This window comes from Phasianus colchicus, chromosome 7 (assembly GCF_987193195.1).
Source record: "Phasianus colchicus chromosome 7, bPhaCol1.hap1.1, whole genome shotgun sequence".
Lineage (NCBI taxonomy): Eukaryota > Metazoa > Chordata > Aves > Galliformes > Phasianidae > Phasianus > Phasianus colchicus.
This window is the reverse complement of record NC_143442.1, coordinates 30,318,892-30,343,192: the sequence shown is the minus strand read 5'-3', so window position 1 is coordinate 30,343,192 and position 24,301 is coordinate 30,318,892. Positions and strand designations below refer to the sequence as shown.

The window sequence follows — 24,301 nt, the reverse complement described above, 5'->3', positions numbered from 1 at the left end:
AGTTACTACTTTAGATATGCGTCAATGCAAAGAAACTCACCTTTTCTTTGAAGTAAATGAAAAATAAGTCAGAAACGAAAAAGGATGTGATCAGTCCTCGCAGAAATGCGGCCATGTCAGCAGCCTAGCTTGTACTTTTTAGCTGGATTGAACTCATGTAGTGTTCACATCTAGACCGTTCCTGCAAGTTGAGCAAATTTATCTATGCCACTGTACATACGCTGTGAAGAATCATTCATAATTGCAGAAGTATCTATAGCTTGTATCAGCCTTAGCCTTATTATCACATAGTTCTGCTCTGGGATTTTATGATTCTGAATATTCTCAGTAGTTAAGACTAGTGTGTGACTGAGAAGGAGAGAAGGCTGAAATGAGACAGTTCTGCTGACTCACAGTAAGCTCTATGTAAGACAACTTTGAATTTGGGCAGCTGTTTCCTGGCAAGTCTTGGCTTTTTTTCCTTTCCAGGGTGTTCTGGATGTAATATTTCTTAATTGGCCAACTTTTGAGGAACAATGCTAAGTAGTGCAATTCCAGTGAAATATTTATTTACATGAATCTTTATAATAAGGAATGGGTGTCTGCCTCAGAAAGGATTGGTTGTTCTGGGGCAAAAATAGGTGATTCAAATTGCTTCCTTTTAAATGTCTTTAATTAGCATTGTAACCAAAATGCCAGACATTGAAACAACTCATTTTGGCTTTAGTATAACCCTAAAGAGGACCACAAGACTAGTTCAAGTTAGTGACCTAGCTTTTGTTTCTACTGCCAGAGGTGTAACTGCTGTAACCTAAAACTTTGCGTATTTCTTAGGTTCTTGGAAACAATTAGTTGTGGTCTCACTGCCTGCTCTTTTTAGAGTGAGTGAAATGTCCAGAAAGCCATTCCTTACTTAAAAGTGTAAGTACTCAGCTTTTAAGTGGGTGAAAATGTCAGATAGAACTCAGGAGGGAATGCTAAGTCACAATTAACTTTCAGTTTCCAAACCAGCGTACACTTAAAGATAAGTCTGTCAAATGAATCCATGATGATAATGACTGTTTTGCTTGGCTCACCAGTTCAAGTCTAGGTCTGCTGGTGCTGCATTTAAAACCATGAACTTAGGGAACAGAAACAATGTTCAGGTTGTCTGCTGTACTACTGAACGTGGGTGTTGTAACTTCTTCAAAGTGGAGCCTGATAAATACAGGAAGGATAGATATAAGAAATGGGAAGATTTCTTAATTTTAGACTTCTTTTGTGTGTCCGGAAATTTTCTCTCCTTTAAAAACTCTCTGGGCTGTAGAAGAATAAGAAGTTGCAGTTTCTGTTAATAACGTGGACTTTGATTTGTATTTGTTTTTTAATCTTGTAGCTTGCCCTGAAGCAATTGAGTAGTTTTTCTGTATTTGAACGTTCAACCTTTAGAATTGACCAACAGAAACAAACAAAAGTGATGCTGTTGCTTGCATGTTGAAAAACCATTTTAGGATTTTGTTGACTTATGCATCTTATAAATGCTTTTGATTTTTAGATGCTTGCAGGCAATATACTGGAATCCAAATACGTTTTCGAACTTTTTAATGATATTGGTAACCAAAAAGCTACCAGAGCTATGGATCAGCACCTAGTAACTTGTGCAGTGCGTGCAGTTGCAGTCTGGCACATGTGGAAAATATAAATAGTATTTCCACATTGTGAATTGAGAAATAACTGTTTTTGTCATTCTAAATCTGTCTGTAGTAGTGATGGTGCCCAGCCTGTGTCTTAACTGCTTTGGTTGGCCTCTCATCAGGAACATCTAGTTGTCATGCTTCCATGTTTTGTTTAGGTTTTTTTCTGTCCTTAAACTTGGAAGAGAACTGTGACCAGGTCTTTACACTTAAATTCGTGGTTGTACATTGGTGTTTTTTCTCCATTGTGATCTGTACCTCTTAGAATAGAAAAGAAGGATGAAATTATAGTAAAACTGTGCATTCAGACAGTGCATTAAATGTTGATTACTACAGCATGCTGGTTTTGTCAGATGAAAAATGTTTTATAAAAAGTCCTATGTATTATATCTATGTGAATAAAATGAGTAGTATTTTAAGTGATTTCCTAAAATGTTATCAGCAGCCTGAAAACACATAATCTGATTTTTAAAGCAAACAAAAATGTGATGGGTTTTGTTACTGCATTTGTGATTCTTGTCCATTCACCAAACAAACAAAAAATGTTGCTTGAACTGAGTTAGAAAGAAATGACTGTATCTGTATCTTGCCCATTATCTGTCTGTAATCTGTTAGTGTCTTGAACTAATAATAATATCTTGCCATTGAAATTCTTCCTCAAGGCTGCTTGCTTCCCTTATTTACTTACCTACAACAGATACAACAACAGGCTAGATTAGGGATTTATATTGGTTGTCACATTCTGCATTTACAGAGGTATATTTCTCAATATGACAGAACAAACAGACCCAAATTTCAGAGGCCAGTTGGGATAGTTCTTTGAGACAGCTCTGTAGCATACTGTATTCTTTGTAGGGGAGATACAGCTCTCCCCATCTACTCATTTATTTATTTTGAAGAAAGCAAAGCACCAAAACAAGCTTGTTCACTGAATTTCAATACTTTTGAGTCATTGTGAAGTCTTAAATTAAAAACCAGCCAATCCATCTGTAGTGAACAGCTCAGTGACTTTGCACAGCAGATATTTATTTGTTAGCTAATTTGATCTTTTTTTATCCAATGCCTGTTACGTGAGATGTGAAATTGAAAAAGACTTCCTTCTGAACTTCCACATGCCACCTGTTGTCACTTCCTATTTTCTTCTATAATTCACCTTACGATCTTTCTCCCTAAGTATATCCTTCTTAAAAAATATGAAGGATTTTTTTATTGCTTGTATCCTCCTGGAGAGAAAAGAACTACAATTCCTGCCCTATCTCAAGAGCAGTCCAAACACATTGCATTTCACATCTCCATGATTATGGATATAGTAATGCAAGAATGTAGTGTTGTTAAAAAATATAGGTACTGTACTTCATTTTCTATTTATTTTTCTTTATTTGTATACATTTTTGAGTTTGTAAATCATTGACAGGAATTCAATTCCAGAATTAGAAAATTTAGACTATTATGTTATCTGGGTTACTTTGATTCTGACTTCTTACAGACACAAACTGTTGAAATACTTCTTTTATACCTGTTTGGATTTGTTGTAATAAACTGTTGCTTTCTTTTCATCGTCATCTTTAAGCTTGTTGTGCCCCTGAAGTGTGAAGGCCGGAGCTGCCCAAAGCGTAGTCAAGGTCTTTTGTGCATTGTAATTTGTTTCCATGGTTCTATAACCTATTTTCCTCATTTTATTGACTTCTGTTTGTAAAAAGGACACTTTCACTCAGTTCTGGAGTGGAAGGACAAACACTGACTTTGCTTACAAACACTGGGAAAGTAACGTGAGCAAAGATGTGTTGCTTCACCTAGATGCTGTCTGAGCGACAAATGATAGCTTAGGTAACAACATTTTGAGAGGTTTTATGTAAATCCTTTCTTTGATAGTTGAAAAATCTTGATGTGTGAATAGCCATTAAAAAACAAAAACTTGATTGGTTCACTAGACATAAATGGTATCTAATAGCTCTGGTTTTAATTTTTTTAAGTGACTGGAATTCCAAAGGGAGAGGAAAAATTTGAATGAGAGCTTTCTGAGCAAATGTTACTCATTCTTGCTAGCTTTTAACCAAAAGTGCACTTTGACAGGAACATTGACATTATGGTCTATTTTATATATATATATATTAAATATTTTTTATGCTTTATGAAAAAAAATCAGGCTTGGATAGCCAGATAGATCATCTTTCAGTGATGTAACACAGCAGAAAATCAAAGGTCACTGTTTTCAGCAAGGATTGGTGGTGGTGATTTGGTTTGCTTTTTTTTTTTAAACATCTCTGAAGTTTCTCTATGAATTTTATAGCACCTAAAGCTAATTAAAAAAAAAAAGCACTAAAAATATCAGAAATATGGAGATGAATGTACCACTTTGAAATTCAGTTTTGATCTTGCACTGATATCAGGTAGCAGCAAGCAGGGCTTTTCTTAGTTTCTCTTCTACATGCTGCCGTCACCTCCTTCCTTTTCAAGTATGTTTCATTTTCCTGAGTGAATTGAAGACTCACAGACTTATTCAGAGATTCCATTTACTGTTCTAATGGTTACTCTGCCATACTGGGACATAAATATTTAAGACTTCTGTGAGTATGTATGGTTGGCTGCCCATCTGGCTTTCCGCGGTGAGCTGTGGCAGTCAGTATTATGATCAACTATGGAGAGTCCTCTGCTACCTGTGAATAAATGACACATCTCAGTGCTTTGCAATTTCTTGTTGGGAAGGTGCTGTGTATTTGTTGAACAGTTATTCACAAAGTATTTCAACAGATCCCTGAAAAATGATATTAATATAAAACCGCCGGTCTTACAACTGTTAGTTTTGTTCCTCCCCACCACTGAGTGGTTCAAAATTTAAAAGAGAATTTATCTGAATGTGTTTTTGCCCTCTGACTGCGTTGCTTTAATGCGGGTGCCCTGTATGTTTTTGTGCTCCATGTCTCTATTCATAGGATGTCTTCTGTTAGCACAGAGTGCGTTTCTAGCACTTTCTTTCCTCCATCTCATTCTTCACACTTCTTAAGTATCCACTGAAGTACTTTATCCTCAGTGTGTCCTAACTGTTACTGCTAAATGATGGGAGAAATGTGTTCTCTGGAGCATCGGTCTTTCTGTCCTTACTCTGCTTTTTAGAAAATGCAACTCTGACCTATGAAGTTGGCAGATCCTTACTATGTGATTAAATGATGTGTCAAATACTGCGATAGTGTGGGAGCTGTATGGATATTTAGGATAAGCAGGTAGCCAAGATGGATGAGTTCCGGGTACTTGCAATAGCCATAGAGCTTAGACAAATGATTGAGGTGAATTTCTGCAGTTCAGTGCATCTGTGTTCATCAGATAAGCACTGTTAATTGTGCACGTATTTGTTATCATGAAAAATACAAGATAAAATGCAGCATTCTGGTCTTGAGTGAAAACAGTGCTTTGTTAGCATTTTGACTCAGTCACTTGAGGCAAATTTAAAAATGAATTCAGGTTGCTTTATTTCCTTCATCTGGGGAGTTATAACTCAGAATCTTCATTTCAGAATTTGACTTTGTACTTGGAAATATCATTGTTACTTGGAAATTACATTGTTACACAGCTTGAACTGCTAAAATATGCAGCAAAGAGTTTAGTGGTGAATAGGAGAGCGCATTTGAGGTCTTAGCAATTGAAAGCAAAAAAGCATTTTGTACTTACTATTTGGTGCTACTTGGTATGTATCTTTTCAACACCAAAAATGCAGTTTAACTTTTTCTGAAGAGCAATTTCCATAGTACTGTTATAGCTAAAAGTCTACTGAGAACTTTTTAAAACATAATTTCCTGCTCTTAATCAATTAAGAGCAGGAAAATGGCAGTGTCTGCTTGCAGCTTTCTATCTATCAGTGAATGAAGTTCTATACCACCTGGTTACTGACTTACGGGATATGGTAAGTGTACCCATTTGCAGCTGTTACAATAGAGGTAAAGTCAAGAGAGATATCAAGGAGCAGTTGGTTCTTTGTGTGAGTAAAAAGAAAATATAGAATAGTATAAAAATTATATTAAAAATCAAAATTTTGACTTCAGGAAGGAAAGTGAGATTTTCTAATGCACAGAGTTAACAATTTAAATAATTTTGATCGCTGTGTTATAATGGAGAAATCATGAAACAGGTAAATCAGTAGTTGTACATGTAATGTGTGAGGTTGTTTGTCACCCTGTGCAAAGTTTAGGTTTCATGCATATGAGCCTATTCTGCACTATGGAATAGGGACACAGTGCCAGATTGTTGTTGCTTTAACATATCTTCTACAAAAAAAGTCACGAAAAACAAACAAACAAAAAAAAAACAATCCAATATTAAATACAAGGTTGATATGTGGCTTAGATTTCAGGGCAAAAGTTGTTTCTCATGCAAAGCTAACAGGGAAGAAGCATAGGTAACTTATTTTTGTGCATTTCTTCACTTTTGCTTTAACCAAAAAAAAAAAGGGAAACCCTGAGAAGCAACCCTATACTTTTGATAGGAAACTGCATAGCACTGCAGATCTGTATTGGTACCCAGCAGTTAAATCAATCCTGCAAGGTCCTAAGACTGTAAATGCTTTAGATAATATAGTGGCAAGTTATTTTAAGACAAGATATCCTCTTATTGTCATACAACAGCAGCAAAAAGATGATTAACACAAAGTTTTGCTTTATTGAATGTAGATAGCAATAAACAGCTTAAGGAAATAATATGGTAAATATACTTTAGATGAAAACAGGATTATTTCCTCATAAGAGAGGTTTAATCAGGTAGCTGAGCAGAGTTCCAGATATGGTGGTGAATCAATTCTGTTCTTCCTGGAATCTGAAGAAGACTCCTTGAGTATAAATTTCTTAAGTGAAGTGCCATTTAGCAAAGAACTTGCTCAAGTGAACTGTCCTATGTTCATCATAACAACAGCAGGAATATGCTGCAGGTATGCCTCTAATAGCAAAAGGTGTCATGAACGTGAACTGACAAGGTAGGACAGCTTGAAAGGCCAAGTAGCAATGATAGCTGAAAAAGTAACCGAAAGCAGAGGGAGAGAAAGTGTGCTATAAAGCTTTGCTGGAATCCATGGCGAGTGCCACACATATTCAAAAATTCTGGTTTTTGCCATGGGCAAAATTGTTCAATGAAGTAGAGGTGCCATCCATCCTCTTTGGTTGATTCACTCTGTGCTCTTTGTTCTAATATGAGGAACGAGGCCATAAAATTACTGGAGGCTGGCACTCCATCCTATCTTTAGAGCTACCTTTATTCTCCTGTAACTGCTCTCAAAATGCTGCTTAGCTATTGGCTAATGAAGTTCTCCAGTAATGTGAACTAAAGAAGCACGGTCTTAACTTGGCATAAATACACGTTGAGAAGAAATTCCTATCTGAGTGAGATGAATTCCCGGTAGACAGTATTTTTATGTATAAATTATTAAACAGGAATGAGGGATTTAGAAGGCCTGGGTTTCACGGCAGCTCTCTGTTAATTCTTTTGATGACTCTGTGAGGCTATATATTGTTTCTGTCTTTATTGAACTATCTACAAGATGGAATAATGATGATTCCATAGGAAGGCTTATGCATTTACTGCCAATGGAAACCTCTATATCATTTGTTTAAAAATACCATAAATAGGGGAAGCAGCTTCACTGTTATTAACAGGAAACTACGTTCTGTTATTATATTAATTTTAACTTCTGCATTACTTTAGCTTAAAATAATAATTTGGCTTTTTAGTTTGCACTTGTTTATATTTTCCCAGGGGTCAGAAGGCATTGAGGTGGCTTGTGGAAACACTCCAGATAATTTGAGGGAAATCTAGAAGTTAATTCATTTGTTTAATTTTAAAGTTGCTTTCAAATTGCATTTTTCCTGCTGACTACTTAGTAAGTATTTTTGGTTCTGTGTATGTATTGCAAATGAAAAGACAACAAAATATATCTTGTTTCCCAGTGGCTTGATGCCGGTGACATTTGAAAAGTGGCTACCTGCAAAATTGTGCAGACATCAGTAGGATCCTAAAGGCTTCAGTGCTGATGTTTCACTGCTTGAGAAGAAATCAGTCTGGAAGTGATATTCTCCTTCTAAAGAAGATAGAATTTAGAAAGATATTTAAAGATATTTGGCTTCTGTAGTCACGACGCTTTGCTCAGTAGGCACAATCTTTCTGTTCCTGGTTATGGCAGTTTTAAAATATGGGGCTTCTTGCTAGTCCTTGGACTTTGAGAATCTAAAGTGCAGTTAGAAAGTAAGGATGATTTCTGGACACTAAATGGATATGTTTAAAGCTGAATTTCTGAAAATTCTCTGAGTTGTGGCCAGCAAGATAAATGTTTGGGAATGCAGTTAGCAGACAGGTAGATTTCTGGATAAAAAAGGAAAGGGAGGTGAATTTTTAATTAATTTTGCACAGTGAATTTAAGAATTGATCAAGAAACAAATGAATACTTGTATGCATGTTGTCATAAATGAAGTGAGAAACAAGAAGCACAGAGCTTTTACAGACTGATCTGATAATTCTGTCTATACATGTACCACTATACCACAATACTTAATGCTGCCTGTTACTCCCATCTGACAATATTTCCACTTTGGTTCCTTTCCATTTCCAAGGAGCATCTGTGGTTGTTTTTTTTTTTTTTTTCCTCTCTAATAACGCTTTGGGCTCTTAATTTTCAAGGTTAATCATTCATTTTATTTTTCATCTCTGTTCCTCAACAGCACTACTTTTTTTTCTTTACACAATGAAATTTGTGTTTCTTTGACTTGTGTCAATATTGTTGAAGAATGTTTATTCTTTCCTTGACAAGTATGGTTTTCTCAGAAAGGACATAGCTGTTGTAGGACAACCACAACTAAGTTGTTCATCTTTAATGGCAAAGACTTTGATAAGAATTCACTAAGTCTTTTCTGTCTGCATGCCATCAGTGATCCAGTTTATGCTGTACATCTTCGCAGGTGCTTATATTTATATATTCACGCAGTTTCCAAAGAATGAGCTTTGCTTCAGTTTATATAAGTTTTCCATTAAATCAGAATAGATTGTTGAAGAGTTTAGCTGAAGATGTGCTGTGTTTCTGAGCTGAATTTTTTAGCACTGTCCTGTAATGACTATTCCCTACTCTAGAAATTCTTATAAGTTGCTCCAATTTTCAGTCATCGTTGTGCTCAGTTTTTTGTTTGTGATGTCACAGCTTGTTCTTTCAGTACTCTTTCTTGGTTTTGTTGAAATGGACTTCTGTGAAATACTTTAATATAGACATGCTCAATTCTTTCTCTTGGGAGGTTGGTTCTTGAATAATATAGCAAAATTTAATTATTTCAGAAATGCAGGGTACAAGTTTTCATGAAGTTGTTTGGATATGCATCTGAAACATTAAATAATTTATTTTTCATTAGCAAATACTAGTATTTTATATGGTATTGTCCTGGGAGTGACTTTAAGTAGTCTGAACAGCTATACATAATTCATTTTATTGGAAATGAATATGTATGTTGTTGCAGGGATGAGAGAATAGCATGTATATTGATGTAACAATTGGCTATAGTGCAGTTTTATGTTGGTGGTCCTGTTGTTATTATTTCCCCAGCTGATGCCTAGTTTTAGTTTGCTTTAGCAGTGCTTTCTGTAGTGCTTCAATGCTGTAGGGACTCATGTTGCCTGCTGGGGATTATGCTGTAGTTTCTTGTCTCTTGTTTATAAATAAAGAATGTATTGTTATGTCTATGGTATGATTTGCTTGTTGCTTGCTGCAAGGATCTTAGGAAGGATATCATGTATACTGATGTTTTGTTCTTTATGTGGGCACTTCACCTTCACAAATACATTTGAAAATTGGGCTTGAATTCATATTTTGGTACATTATGAATCCATATGCCGAATTCTAGAGGATGTGGCTGTAAAGCTTAAGTAGGGCAAAAAAGATGGTGAAGGACCTAGAGAGCAAAGTGTATGAGGAGCAGCTGAGGTCCCTTTGTTGGGTGCAGGGCAGAGGAGGCTGACAGAGAGCCTCATGGCACCCTACTGCTCCTCACAGGGAACAGGGTGCAGTGCTGAGCTCTGCTTTCTGGTGACAGTGATGGGACCATGAGGGAATGGCATGGAGCTGTGTCAGGAGGACTGAGGCTGTGTATTAGGAAAGGTTCTTCACCAAAGGGTGGTCAGGCACTGCAACAGGCTCCTCAGGGCAGTGCTCACAGCCCCATGCTGCCAGAGTTCAAGAAGCATTTGGGTAGCATTCCTAAAACAGAGGGTTTCAATTTTGGGTGGTCTTATGTGGAGCCAGAGGTTGGACTAGATGATTCTTGTGAGTCTCCTTCCAACTAGGGGTAATCTGTGATTGTGTGATTCTATAAATTTCTGAAAGAGATGACATGCTGTGCTACTCTTGTGGTTTTGCCTCAGTGTTTGTTAGTCTAGTCGCTGTACCCAAAGCCTGAGCTATCAACTCCAGTCTCAGATGTGAATAGGAAGGAGAGCAAAACAAATACCTGGGCTGAGCATTTGAGCCATTCAGTAGGAAATTTTCTGGTAAGGTTCTGTTTCCAGTTCTCATGCACTTCTCTGCTGAAGTGCTCCTTAATTTTCAGGAAAGCTAGAATTTTCTTTGTTTGAAAACATGTCAGATATTGGTACTTGCTACCCCCACTTCTTCCCAGTGTGCCTTTTGCATCCCGTAGTTGAATTATGGGAACAGTCACTGTATCTGCTGTTAGTGGTTTCAGATTTTCTCAGCCTACTTGAGAGAATTACTTGTACTTTTTTCTTCCCTGTGATTGTGAGGATTCAGCACAGAATTATGCCCTTCTGTAGAAGGTATACATCTATAGCTATAGCAACCTTCATATCGTTTGTTACGCAAAATTGTGTGTAGGTTATGGCCTGAGTCTTGTATGCTTTGTGATGGACAGGAGAAAACACTCATACCTACATACTGAAGATGTCCTATTGAGAGTTTTTTAATGCAAATCTAAGGCTGTTTCAGAACTGTGAATTAGATTTTCAATGTGTTTCAATAAGATGGGAGGTAATTGGAGCAGGAGTGGATATTGTGTCATCTTGGTCCCGAGAAGCCAGTGCCATTCTCTGCTTTAAATGCAATGAGTGTTTGAGTCTAAATTTGCAAATCTGTCAAGATTTTTAGAACGTACAAGTTTTTATTTGTCCCAAGCGTGTTAAAACATAGAAAACACTTCTAGTCAAGAAAGCAAAAGAAATTTAAGCCTTGCTAGCTTGGAAGGTCTATTATGTGGGTGTATGTATTTCTGTGATTGTTATCACTTCTGTTAAATTATTCTGGGATGGATCACTTGAAAAATATCTTAAAATAAAACTCATAGTAACTATAACCATGTGCAAAACCTGAATGTTTCTCCTTAATGCACGTTATACTAAACTACTTAAACACATACCATCTTTATAAGAGATAAGGAGATTAATTTACTAATAAATATGATTTTGGTTTCTATGCTTCTGTATGAATTTCATATCTGTGCATATCACATTTTCATATTATATCTTGTCAAAATGTTGAGTCTCCTCAGACTGTATTCAGAAGGGGTAAAAAAAAAAATTGGTAAGCAGAACAAATCTAATCTAATTACGCTTTAAAAAGAAAAAACAATATAAAAAACAATATAATCTACTTTGTGAGGTACTCACTAAGAGGTTGATTTACTTGGAGTGATGGAATGGATGTTGCCAAATGTTTCGCACTTTTGAAAACTGTCACAGTCACTTAAACCTCTATTCATCTGTGTGAATACAACTTAATGTCCTTGAGGCTAAACAATTAAAGCAATGATTCTGAATGTATTAACATTAATGAGAAATATAGTGACTTGAGTAGCTGGGGGTCAGTGTTCAATATCAGACTACATGTATGTGAAGGTAATGCCATCCTTTTTTTTAAAAAAAAACAATTCTGCATTTTATAATTTCAAAAGTATGTGAATATATTAATAAACTGGTCATGAGAAAATAAATCATTAATAGCTTGCAAGGCAGTGGTTTTTGTTTCTCAACATGACTTATGGCACTTACTGGAAATGCACTCCTTAGGAACTGCACTGTAAAATATAAGTAGGTATTCTACAAAGCTGTCTGTATGCCTAAAATTCCTATATTTCTTCTTTTCCTTAGTGGGAGAGGTGAAATGTGTCTCCAGATGAATGAAGGTATAAAAAGTTAGACTTGAGGCCCTACAGTTATATTTAGGTTTAAATAATGTAGCCCTCCCCCGCCTTTTTTTTTTTTTTTGACATAGTTAAAACTGCTTTCAGGATATACTTCTCATTTCTGTAAGAGAATTATCCATTATTAAAAATATTGACCTTATATGCTTTAAAAAAGAAGAAGCAACGTGTCTTTTGAATTCAATGAGTTAGAAAACCATTTTGTAGCACCCTTGTTTTGAGGGGAATGGAAAGTTATTTGTTCTTTCACGTTGTTAATGAATTGTGGCAAGCCTCTTGAGCTTCTAGTGGAAGGATTGAAAAGAGAAAACATCTGGTGTATGTTGTGAAGCCTGTATAACTGCAAGAATCACACAGGTGCTTGACGAGTTGCAGGCATATTTATCCTCACAGTTCTTTTGCTGTCTGTTCCTTGATATTTGCCTAGAAATTTTCTGATTACCTCTGTCAAAACAGACATCTGTGTTTTTCGCATCCTTTTCATCATCTGTTGAACTTCAGTAATGTGCTTTTAAACTTCATTTGCACGTTTCAGGAAGTGTGTAGAGTGGTCCTGTGGGATCTGTAGACCGTGTGCTCACAATAGTATGCCTCGTGCTTTTCAAGCTGGGTAGAATAGTAAAATGGGTTACACTGCGTTTACCTCTGGAAAGATCTAATAAAGTTTTGAACTTTTGCAAGCAAAACTAAATTATGCTATTAAAAGTGCTGTGTTATTCATTTGGATATATGTAGAAAGCTAAACAAAGAAAAAGCTATTATTTGGTAATTTGTAGGTTGCTTTTTTTCTGCAAAGGAAGTACAACAAAGTGATTGTGCTACATCTGTCAGCAGCAAAACAAACGTAGGCCATCTATGCAGCAATCAGTTCTTGCAAGGAGGCTGCTAATGTAGGAGTAACCATTTTTAGTGTCAGGACATCATTTTTTTAGAACTGTATTTGTCCAGTCAATCAAGGACTTGTTAAAGTTTTGGAGGCTTACTCATGCTCAAGTCAAAACCAAGCAAACCAATAATTAAAAAACACAGCAGAGAACAACAGCTGGGCAGTCCACTATCCCTTCCACCAGAACTATGTTAAGAGCTTTGGTATGTTCTGTTCCTGGTGGAACCCATCAGTGAATCCACTCCACGGCTTCTAAAAACACTAGCAAAGCTCAAGTCTGAAGCTTTTATGCCTGAAAGTGATGGGAAAGGCTAAGATCTTGTTTAGATCAGTATAGATGATCAAATGGGTAAGACTGACCCCCTTGGGTGCAAGCAGGCAGGATGTTTGCCGTCTGTCTGTCTTTCGGGTGCAGATGGCAATGACTGAGTTCCTTCTGAGTGAACATGTGGAAAGCTGTTTTGTTGGCTCTAAACATCTGACATCTGTAAGTTCTTGTACAGTAGAGAAAAACCTAGGTTGATAGGACTGAAATGCATTACCGTGTTACTCTGGACACTGGATCTCCTGGATTTAAGGGAAAAGGAAGCTCTCCTTGAAGTCTGCCATGACTGTGTTACTATAGGGAACAAAATAAGAGTATCAGTTTTTCATGCAAAATTGAAGAAGTTTGGGAAGAAGGGAATGTTGCTGGCTTGAAAACTACTGCTTCTGCTAATGCAGTGTCAAATCTAGTTTGATCCATAAGTAATGCAATTCCTTGATAAAGCACAGTGTGTAACCATTGATAATTTTTTTTACTGCTTTAAGAGAATACTTAGTTCTAATGCTGCCTGAGAAGTTGTTTTGGTTACCAGATAAATCATTGTTATCCACTTATCACCTGTTACTGACTTTCTTTTTGACAAAATTTCCCTAATTAAAGGAGTAGCTTATTGTTAAGAAATGGAGTGATAAAAAGCCAAGACAGAAGGTCTGGATAGAAGACTATTTTTGCTTATAAATTCAAAGGATGGAAATAATTTAATAGCATTAAATGGAACTGCTTGCTGACCAAACATGAAGAGTGGCTACAAGGACTACATTGAGTTTTGTTCCCTGACGCTTCAATATATTTTCCTTTAGACTTTTATTTCAGAGGTGAAAGGGTTTGTGGCAAGTTACACTTTCATTTCTTGTGTAAAAGAAAAGGGAGTATATCATGATATGATGGAGTTAACTTCATTTTGTGTATCACTTGATATAGTCTACTATTTTTCTACCATTATGTCTTCATATTAGCAGTTGTGATTTTACCACAAGAATTTTATAGCTGTTATGTTCCAAAGCTTTTCATCTTACCTTCAGCATTAACTTTATAAACCCATGTTTCATTGCAAGTCAATGAATCACACATTCCTGTGTGGTGCAGTCCTTTGGAAAACAGGATTTAAGGCACATTGTGCTTCATTTTCTGAGAAATGTTATCCAGTATGCTCAAAAGGCTGGAATTTGATAGGGAAAACAGTCTAAAACTTCAATGTTCCCATCTTAATTTGGCTCACTGTGGGATGTTTGTATTTGAAAGGGAGGGAGGGAATGTTTGACCCTTTTTTTTTTTTTTTTTTAAAGCACTGTGGATACAAGTTGAGGGGTCTTAAGGAGATTTTCAGGTAAGAATTATTTGTCCAATGAACAGGAGGCATAGAATAAACTGTCAGGCCAGGTGATCATTACAGCCTATGCTATTTGAGGGTGGAGGTTGCAGTGTGGGGAAACCCAAATAAATTCTGGGTCAAGTCCAGCAATGAAGAGGAAGTAAGAAAAACAAGGCAAGTAACATTGGTGGCTTGTTCTGTCCCTTTATTAAGTGCTCCCTCATGGCTTGTCTGAGATGGATCTAAATTTAGAAAACAGATAAAAACGGAACATTTCAGAAGGAGACCTCAGGCACATACAGATGTCTGTGGGGTGGCCTCTGTGCCACTGCAGCAGCAGGACAGGTTGCAGTTGCTTCTATCTGGCTCTTGAAGGATGCTACTGCTTCCCCTTGTTCTGCCTCCTTTGCTGCATAAGCGCAGACAGCAACCACCATTAGCATTAATGATCAAAAGCAATTACTGAGGTGACAGCTTGAGCTTCAATCCTCATTAGCCTTGTGCCCATCAGACCAAATATCTGCAAACACCTCAGTCACCCACAACCCAGGCCGTTTTGCAGTTTGCTCCTCACTGTGAAAAGTAAGGCCTTAATGCCAGTGAATGCAAAGGGAAGGGGAGATGAAGGTAGTTTTCTGCTGTTACGGTTGCAGTCTGCTATGGCAGCTTACATTCTCAGCTTCCCATACTTCATGAAAAGCGGTCAGCCTGACAAAACCACTTCTCAGAATTTGGCTGGCATTTAAATTTGTATTATTGTTAGCTCAATGAAATTATTTTCTAAGCTGCCTTGTTTCTCACTTTTCCTTCTGTCTCTTTCTGCCCCCGAATAAATAACTGAAGCAACATGAAATATCTCAGGTTAATACCTTTTTGTATTTTGTCTGCTAATCACTTTGTGGAATTGTACATAAGTTTGTTTTTCGAAGTAGAATTTGGTTTCTGGCTGAAGCTGAAGCAAACTCCTAGTAGAAAGGCGGAGGAACATTCTTTACATAGGTGTGTCTTCCTTCATGATGAGTAATTAATTATTTTTGTCCACATGCCTATTCCCCAGTGCTTCTGACTGCTTTACCCTATATTAAACAAATGAGCTCACAGGAAGGTCTCCCCTGTCTGTAGAGGGACCCCTGCACCGTCATGGGATTTTGTCTTCTGTTTCATTGTAAGCTTTTAGCACAGTGCTTTGCAGATCTGTTTCATCCAGCAGCTTTCTGTATTGAGCATTCTGAGAAACAGCATTATATTTTATCAGAAAATATCTTCAATATTCATGATGAAAGAACAGCTTGTGTTTACCCAACAATATTGTCTGTTGGTATCCCCTAATCAAAACTTTCCAGTATTGCTTACAGCAGCCTAATGACACCTCCTTGCCCCTTAGGCAACTGTGAACTTTTATTTAGGTGGGGATTTCCAAAATTTTATGGGGCTTGTAACCATCTGTTTCTTCTGCCTCTGAGAGGTTTAAGGAATTGTTCATGTTAGAGCTGAAGGGAATTTGAAAAACAGCTACTTGTAGCTAATTGTGTTTCCTTCAGTGTTTAGCAGCATTCCCAGTGGAATTCAGCAATTCCCAGTGGAGTAGGAGTCATGGACAAAGCTGGCTTGTACTCCTGATGTTTTGTTGAAATTGAAATGGGGAATGTTTTTGACAAAAACAAGATTGTCCATTATCACAGAATCACAGGATTATGGCTTTTATCAACGTGGGTTTATCAACGTGATGCGTATCTTTATTCTTGTGAAGCAAATCCATTACATCTCCCACATATTTTCATTATAAAGGAAGAAATAAGAACTTTATTGCATTTTAGCACATTTACTGGAATAGATGTGCAGACTTCTAGTAGTTAAACTGATGTTTATATCAGATATAAAAATTAATAGTTTTCATAGTTACACTGTGTTTTCAGCAAAATGCTTTAATGGTTTTCTGTTGAAACAAAGCCAGCATCTGACTGTGTGCAGATGTCTGCTCAGAGGACAGAAATGGGGGGAGGAAGTAAGGGTTGGTGGGAAAACTAAGATATGGTGATCCCCTAATCACGGAAGAGTACTCAAGTGATTCCTCTATTGCAGTTCAAGAAAACTGACAGGGATATATGAGACAAATCATAATTCTGGCTTTAAACTCAACTGTTCTTGTCCCTGAGCCTGCACAGGACAAGTGCTGCAAAGTCTTTGAGCTGCGTTGAGTATCTTAACTTTCTAATTGTATTGATGGCCTTGGATATACTGGCATTTTAGCTAATTTCAGAGATAATTGATAAAATGCTTTATTTTATTTTTTTTCTTCTCTTTTGACTTGGTTGCTATGAGAGAAGGGTAGAGGTGTAGCTTTTGACTTGATCTGAACAGAATGAGAATATCTGTAAGCAAAGTTGAAAAACAAATCAATGTTACAAAATTGGCTGGTTTCTGAAGAATGCTTTTTTGAGGTTTCTTTTTATACAGAAAATTATTTTTAAAGAAAAAAAATTCTCATAATAGGTGATGAATCTAAAATTAGGCTAAGAATCCTAGGATTTATGTGAAGGAAATACAAAATTTACTTTAAATTCAGTTAAGTTATAAACACATGTAATTGTGTGACTGATGTTTGCACTTTACCAGATTTGATCTGTTCAACATCCATGACACAATCTGAAGTAACAGAAGCAAGGAGATGGGTGAAGTGATAGAAGGCATTTTTTTGTGCATTGAATCCCTGGGTGAAGAAGAGATTTTTCTTTATTCATTCTGATTTGTGTTTTTTTTTTTTCAATGTCAACCCCACAAGAAGATGAAAGCATAGCCTGGAATAATCTGAAAGCTGAAATGACACAAAACAGGGCAGTGCAAGTGTGGACTGAAGGCTTTTATGGAATCTTGTATTCGATATTCATTTTAAAGCTTTCTTTCCAACCTATTTGTATGTAGTGTTTGTCTTTGGTTTTATATATAAGGCCCCCTGCTCTGTCTCTTAGATTTTAGTGTGAGCTTCATAGTGAGCTTTAAAATGTCTTTCTGTATTGAATGCCACAGAGCATTCAAAAATAAATCTCAATACAGCGATTTCTTCAGCAAAGCATGCCTCCCTTTTTCATTTTCTGGATGATTTCAGTGTAATTAAAATAATTTTTATTGCATTTCATATGAAGGTAACACACTAACTTCAAATATAATAATGGACTCTTCTGTTTTCTTGCACATATTGTTCTGCAGGTTAAATTGTGTTGGGAGGAAAACATACCAAACCCTGAAACACAGTTGAGTAGATACACTTTCAACATGAACCGTGCTTTTAGTAGGAAGAAAGGTAAGCCATTTCATTTTTGTTCCATGAGAAACATAAATATCCTGCATACATTTTTTAAAATATTAAGAATTATACAAGAAAGTTCTTAGGAATAATTATCTGATCAATTAAGTAGAGATGAGCAACCTTCTGTGATGTACAGAGTAAAGTGGTCTTGATAGTTTTAAAGAACTATTTTCTTTACTGAGATGTGTGTGCCTATAAATATATACTTATATATGTTTGTGGCTTTTTTCCTGTGCTCACCAAAGGATGTGCTAGAGAGTTTTAGAACTTCTAAAGAGTTTACAGTGACTTCTGCATTTACATTATATGTTCCCTGGGTTCTTGGATAAGCTCTTTTAGAAAGCCATCCTTTAATATACTCAGAGTATTTCATGCTGCAGAACATCTCTTAGCTTTAAGAAGCTATTTTGAATTTGCAGCAATCTGAAACGCACCCTTTCCAAAAGTATAACAAACCACTGAATATTCAGAGTTGTGCTTCTGGCTTGCTCATTCTTTTTTGAGGTCTGTTTAGGATTAAGCATACTTCATAGATGAAGCAAAACAAGTGCAGGTGTTTTTTTTCTGTCAACATTCTTGCTTTTTTTCATTTGTTTAGAATGTAGGAAATCAGTCATGCTACTTTGTTTTTGTTTTCACATTATCTTCTAAAGACTCTTAAGCGTGACACACTAAGCCTGAGCCTCTCCTCAAGTGAACTCTACTGAATTGAGTGCAAGAAATTTTGTTTATGTCGCAAGAACTCCTGCTTTTGTGTCATTATCAAAGCTGTAAAGAAACGGAATCTGTCATGCATTAAAGCAGCATGAAGAGATAACATCTCTGCATCTTTTCCTGTCTAGTACATTGATTTGCTACAAAGAGATAAACTGAGATAAGCAAATCAGAACACCGAAAGATGTAGTTTGATCACAGAGAAGATAAACATTATCCACAAAGGCTACAAAAACCAATCAAAGATCATTTGATACTTCAGAAGAAAGACAAATGGTTAGGAAATAAACTGAAATCCATAACTGATGCTCTTAAGCACTGATGTATTTTTGTAACAACCTTATCAAAAGATCTGTACCTACCAGTTGCTTGATAATGCTGCCTAGCTTATTCCAAAGAACTTGAGAAACAGTTCCAATATCTGCGAACTGTGAATTTATTTGTCATGGCTGGGAAAGAAGCTTAGGGGTTTAATAGTTTTTTTGTTGTTGCAAATGTTTTTTTCTTTCTAATGATTTCTGATAATTTAAACTTAGCATACCACACTTCAGAAACAGACCACTTCTGTTTTATAGGCTATTTATGGGCTATCTGACTTGCATGCAGAGCTCTGAAATATTCTTTCAGTAATTCAACTTGCTCTTGTTGGCAAGGGCACATTTAATCAATTCTGAGGTTGTACCCTCTGGTATCTGAGATCATTTGTTAGGACTGGATTAATTCCTTTTTGTGCTCACCTCCTTGTGGTAGGAAAATTCTTACTAACTTCATCTGAACTATTGGAATTTCAGTGTGTTCAAGGGCATTTTCTTTGGTCAATCAGGTTTTTTTTGTAGGTTGTTCTTTTATCCCCGACAAGAACAAGACATTTATCATAAAAGCAGGCAGGCACAGTGAAATGAAATGAAATTATTGTGGCTTCTTAACAACGATTCAGAATTTGAAGGAACAGAAGACTTAAACACTGGCATCCCCTTAGTTTGCTGATAGTAATGCAACACATTTACATTCTCATATTCTAAGACGACGACAAATTTCAGACGAACAGTTGTCAAGAATAAGATATATATGTGTATGTATATGTGTATATATATAAAGATATGTGTGTGTGTATATATATAGCCATTTGATGTTCAGAAAAAGCTTGGCTATATCACTGTTTAGTAAGATGTAATCTGGAAAACAAATCTGTTCAAGAGTGGGCTCAAACAAGTTTGGCTGTTGATCTATCATGTATTTACTGATTTCACTCCCCGATCTCAGTATTAAAATGATTTCTATACCTGGGTTTGGTGAGATTGATGTGGGTTTTTTTGTATAGAAAAACAAGAGTATTTTGAGTAGCTATATAGGAGTGCAGTGACTTTTCATGGCAGTTCTCTATGAATCTAAATTAGCCTCCAGGTGTCTGTGCTGTTAGGCTTCATGCTAATTAGAAGTTTGCAGCAGTTTATTACTGTGGAGCAGTTTGGAACAGCTGTTTCAAACATATAGAATTGCTAGCAGAATTTGAATAGGTGTGATGCATTTACAATAGCTAAAGATTATCTGAAATGTGTGGAGTTGGTGTTGTCCGTAAATCATCTTCATCACAATCGGTGTATACTGGTCTTTCAGTAGGATGCACGTTCAGAACATAGTAGCCCTTGAACCGATTACACTGGTGACTGGGCTGGCTAGGACATCCCTGTACTTGCTCAAAGCTTGATTCTTACTTCACTACCATTCAAATGGCAGAAGTTTCCTTGTCAGGAAGTGCTTTCATTTTTAACAGCAGAGGTCAATAGATAAAGCAAAAAGAAAAGCACTAAAAAACAACTGTATTGAAGGCTGCCTAGCAGACTGTGCATTCGCAGAAGAGCTGCAAGGAACAAGTTACTAGTAGGAAAAGAATATGAGCTCTTGGTTTATTAACTGTTAGCATTCAAAGAAGAAAAAAAAGCTTCCCACAGACACAGAGTGTGATGTGACTGTGTATTGAGCATCACAGAACAATGGATTGTCCTCAATCATAGCAGTGCTCTTCAGAGATCAAGTCAAGGCTGGATGTGGCTCTGGGCAGCCTGGTTAAGTGGTTGGCAACCCTGCCTACAGCAAGGGGTTTGATACTAAATGGTCTTGAGGTCCTTTTCAGCCCAGGCCATTCTATGCTTCTATGACCAGACTCTTTGATACTCCCACTACTGAAGTAAAATTTTGCAGTATGTAGGATGTCTGGAGCAAGTACTTGGTATAAGTTTTTCTGAAGGCTATTATACAGGTGTGAAATAGCCATTTCCAATGACTGTAGATGTGCTGAGGGCTCTGTTTCTAAGAATGAACACTACAGTCATTGACCATATGACACACAATGGAACTTCTAGCCTGAATATTTGATGTTTATATTTCAGTTGAAATTTTTTGTAGTTGACTGATGGCTGTTTTAGTTGAAATCCTAACTGATGTAATAAAATCTAAACTTGAATATAAATTAAGCTTTCATCTTCTACCCTAATAATGACAATGAAAAATATAAGAAAATGAGAAGCATTAACCAATTCAGCTTGTTCCAGGAAGTTCTTACACAGGCAACTATAAATAAATTGAAGATACAATATCTGTTCTAATCAGTTTGCTCATATAACATGTAACATTTCGTAATTTAGGAAATAACATTAAGAAAAAAGTTGATTTCTGGTATAAAGCTGATACCACCACTTGCTGAACTTTCACGCTTCAATATGAGAAAAATAACCCTTGCTTCTGTACTTGTTTCAAGTAGAAGAGCTGACCTTCATGCTGACCTCACTGGAAGTTGGTTGGACTACTAATTACATATATCAGGGAGACAACTTTCTATTTTAGAAATATGATAAGACTTAGTAACTGTACAAAAATATGAATTCTACATTCCATTCCTTGGACTATACTCAAAAGAGGTTTTATAGATTAAAGATATCTTTCCTTTTCCTATTTAAAGAAAAAAAAAAAGCAAACAAAAACATCAATCAAGAACAACGTATTGTATGTTCATGTTGCATTGTTAATATAACCATGCTTGTGAAAATATATATCAATCTATCCACAGTATCAGGAGCTTTCTTTTGGATTTGATCTGGTTTTGGTCATTATCTCTGTCAATCTTTTATTTTTTCCTTTAAAATCTAGTGTGGTAGCATAGTTGCTTTGAAATATTGCCATGTGAAAAGCGACAGACCAAAGTCAGTTCTATCTTTGTGTGCATCTTCGTGATTTAAGTCCTCTATGTAGGCAGTTTAGGAGTAATCCTTTGTCACCTCTTGGGATTTTTTTCATTATTAGTTTATTGTTATCTAAACTGAATTATCATTTTGGTTTTAATTTACATGGTAGTGTGTTCATGTAATGTGTATACGCATCTAGAAACATAAGTTTGTGTTGTGGGTTTTGATGTTGCTGTTAAGAAAGGGGTGTGTGTGTGTGCGTGTGTGTATTGTGTTCTTCACATTTCTCTCCTTTTTGGTGAGTGGAGTGGACATCTCCCAGATAAAACCAGTCAAGTATTCTGGACCTGTGGATTTTCATTCAGAGTCATAAGTTCAAAAAGTGTTGTATCTATGAAACAAAAATGAGCTAGTATTGTTTGGATTTTGCCACATTGCATATGAGAAAGAGGCATAATTTAGTATGGAATAGCTGTAATTCAGACTTCGTGGGATAAAAAGATTGCAATTCTGAGTATCTCAAAGCACTGCTAAATACGTGGCTCCATGTGTCTGCATCTGGCTAAATTTAGCCCTGAATTACGGTGTGTGAAATCCAAACAAGGTTACTTCCTTTGTGGAGGACAACAAATCACAGCATGTAGTTCATTCTTTCTTATACCCCACTGATCCTATTTTATCCTAGAGTAAATGTCAGTCTTAGTTTACATGAAGTTCAGTTCCAGCGCTGCTGTTGGGTGCAGGAATCTGAATTCGGTAATGGTGGGTTTCTTTGGCCTGTGGAGGTTGGTGGTTGCTGCCAGGTTATCAGTTCATGAGATGTAGATGGCATTTATAATATTAAAGGGAATGTATTGAAGCAACTGCTTATCCAAAATTATGAGTTTCAGCAATATCCTTGTAGTGTCTTTTTCTGAGTCTCATCTATGGAAATGTAGTTGCATTTAATCATCAGGGTTTGTATAGGATGCTTTTTTACAAGAGTGGACTTTCTCTAATGTGATCTTTATTTGTACTGTAGACTTGTGCTACATTCCAGAGGGACATGTGTTTTGGCTTGTCTTTCTTTTGTTGAATGAGTAGACAACAGGTGAAGCTGTGTGAAGTATAGCTCTAAAGCAAATATATTCTTTGAAAGAATTGAAGTATTTTGTATCAGTGGATTAAATAAATGATCTACTGCATGCTGCAGTTCAACATTAACAGCACTAATTAAAAAAAATAATAATAATAATCAGTGAATACTTGTATACTCCAAAGATATGCATGTAGTTGCTATCTTCTTCATTGTGGTCGACAGATATTCTTCTGATTACAGAGCAAAAAAAAAAAAGAAACCACTGTCACCAGAAAACAGTTGCTGCTTGATAAAACTTTTTTAATAAGAATTTCTACTAGAGCAAAGCTTAGAAGTAAAGGGTGCATTTTTGTTTATCAAATGTTGTTTCACTCATTATCTTAACACAAAAATCGTTCATCTTAGCAGCTTTGAAATACCTATATTTTGTGCTTTCTAGATAATACTTTGTGGGCTTTGAAATATGGTATTGTGCAAAAACAATATTCAGTAATGTTTTTTTATCTCATTAACTGCATATGGTTTTGTTTATTTTTCAGTCATTTTATTATGTTACTGTTCTTGTTAAGCTACTGAGGTTCCCTTTAAAGTATGCTAACAATGAAAGTTGCTGATTTATGTTAATTTGGTAAGGACCAAATCTTCCATTGATATGAAAAGGAAATGTGTTTTTATTCTGGAGCATGTGTGCATGCATGCATTTGTATAGATGGAAAGATATATTTGTTCACTTGCCTTGGGGAGCTGAAAAAAATGCTCCTCATCACAAAAATAATGCAAATAATATCACCTGAATTTTGAAAGTAGAGTGAATGGATCTAGCTGACCTGAATTGTTCTGAAATGAATTGGCTGCAATATGTTTTGAGAGGATATACAACTGCAAATGAAAAGTACGTACTGGGAACTCTATAAGGGTTCACATTGAGTCTGCTCAGATAAACTTATTTTTTTTCTTTTGAGACCTCATGCAGCTATTCTCTCTCTTTGGCTTTGCATAATATTTTGATCTCTTTGAAAATAGTGTAGCAGCTCCTCCATCATGTCTAAATCTTAAGATTTTGTTAGCTGTGAGTGAATTTATTTTCCTCATCTATTAATGTGAGAATAGGAGGACAGGATTGTAATTTCCCATTGGCTATTTTACCTGCATTATCTATAGGAGATTATAGCAGAAATAATCTATTGCCTGCTTACAGAATATTCAAGGCAACTCAAAGAACAGCTCTATGAATGTTTACAATGATACTTGCCAAAATAAGTTATTTTTCCCTTTGCAAATCCTAAGGAGCTCCTTTCAGTACATAAACACATTCCTTAACTGTACAGCACGAATTCTGCCTCTAAAAGAGGAACAGCATTGGGGGAGACTTAACCTTCTGTTTTCCACCCTATTAAAATTTATGCAGCCTCATTTAGCAGAGTGTTCAATGTTTTGTACAGCAGTTAGTCAAGGGTATGTTTTGAGATGTACAAGCAAATAAATTCTTGATGCAGAATTGTTATTAGTGTGTAATGTAGAGTTGTTGCTGAAGTGTACTGTTTAGGTTATGAGCTTGGGGAAGTTACTGTAAATACGCTTCATGAGTTTCACACACATCCTGTTATTTAGCAGTATGAATGTCAATGTCTAATTAAAGACAAGAGGCATTATTTTTGGTGTGCATATAAAGCTCA

The 24,301-nt window shown here is 36.2% G+C and overlaps 1 protein-coding gene across 5 annotated transcripts in view; it reads left to right on the top strand.

Moving 5' to 3' along the window:
- Positions 1 to 24,301, top strand: part of GULP1 (GULP PTB domain containing engulfment adaptor 1) — a 147,604-nt gene that overhangs the window by 54,846 nt on the left and 68,457 nt on the right. For 4 of the 5 annotated variants that reach the window (XM_090144365.1, XM_090144368.1, XM_090144367.1 and 1 more), the window contains exon 2: positions 17,552 to 17,645. The exons of the other annotated variant lie outside the window; for it this stretch is intronic. In XM_090144365.1, the coding sequence (XP_090000491.1) occupies positions 17,552 to 17,645 (94 nt within the window). The remainder of the gene's footprint in view (positions 1 to 17,551; positions 17,646 to 24,301) is intronic. 5 annotated transcript variants of the gene reach the window in all.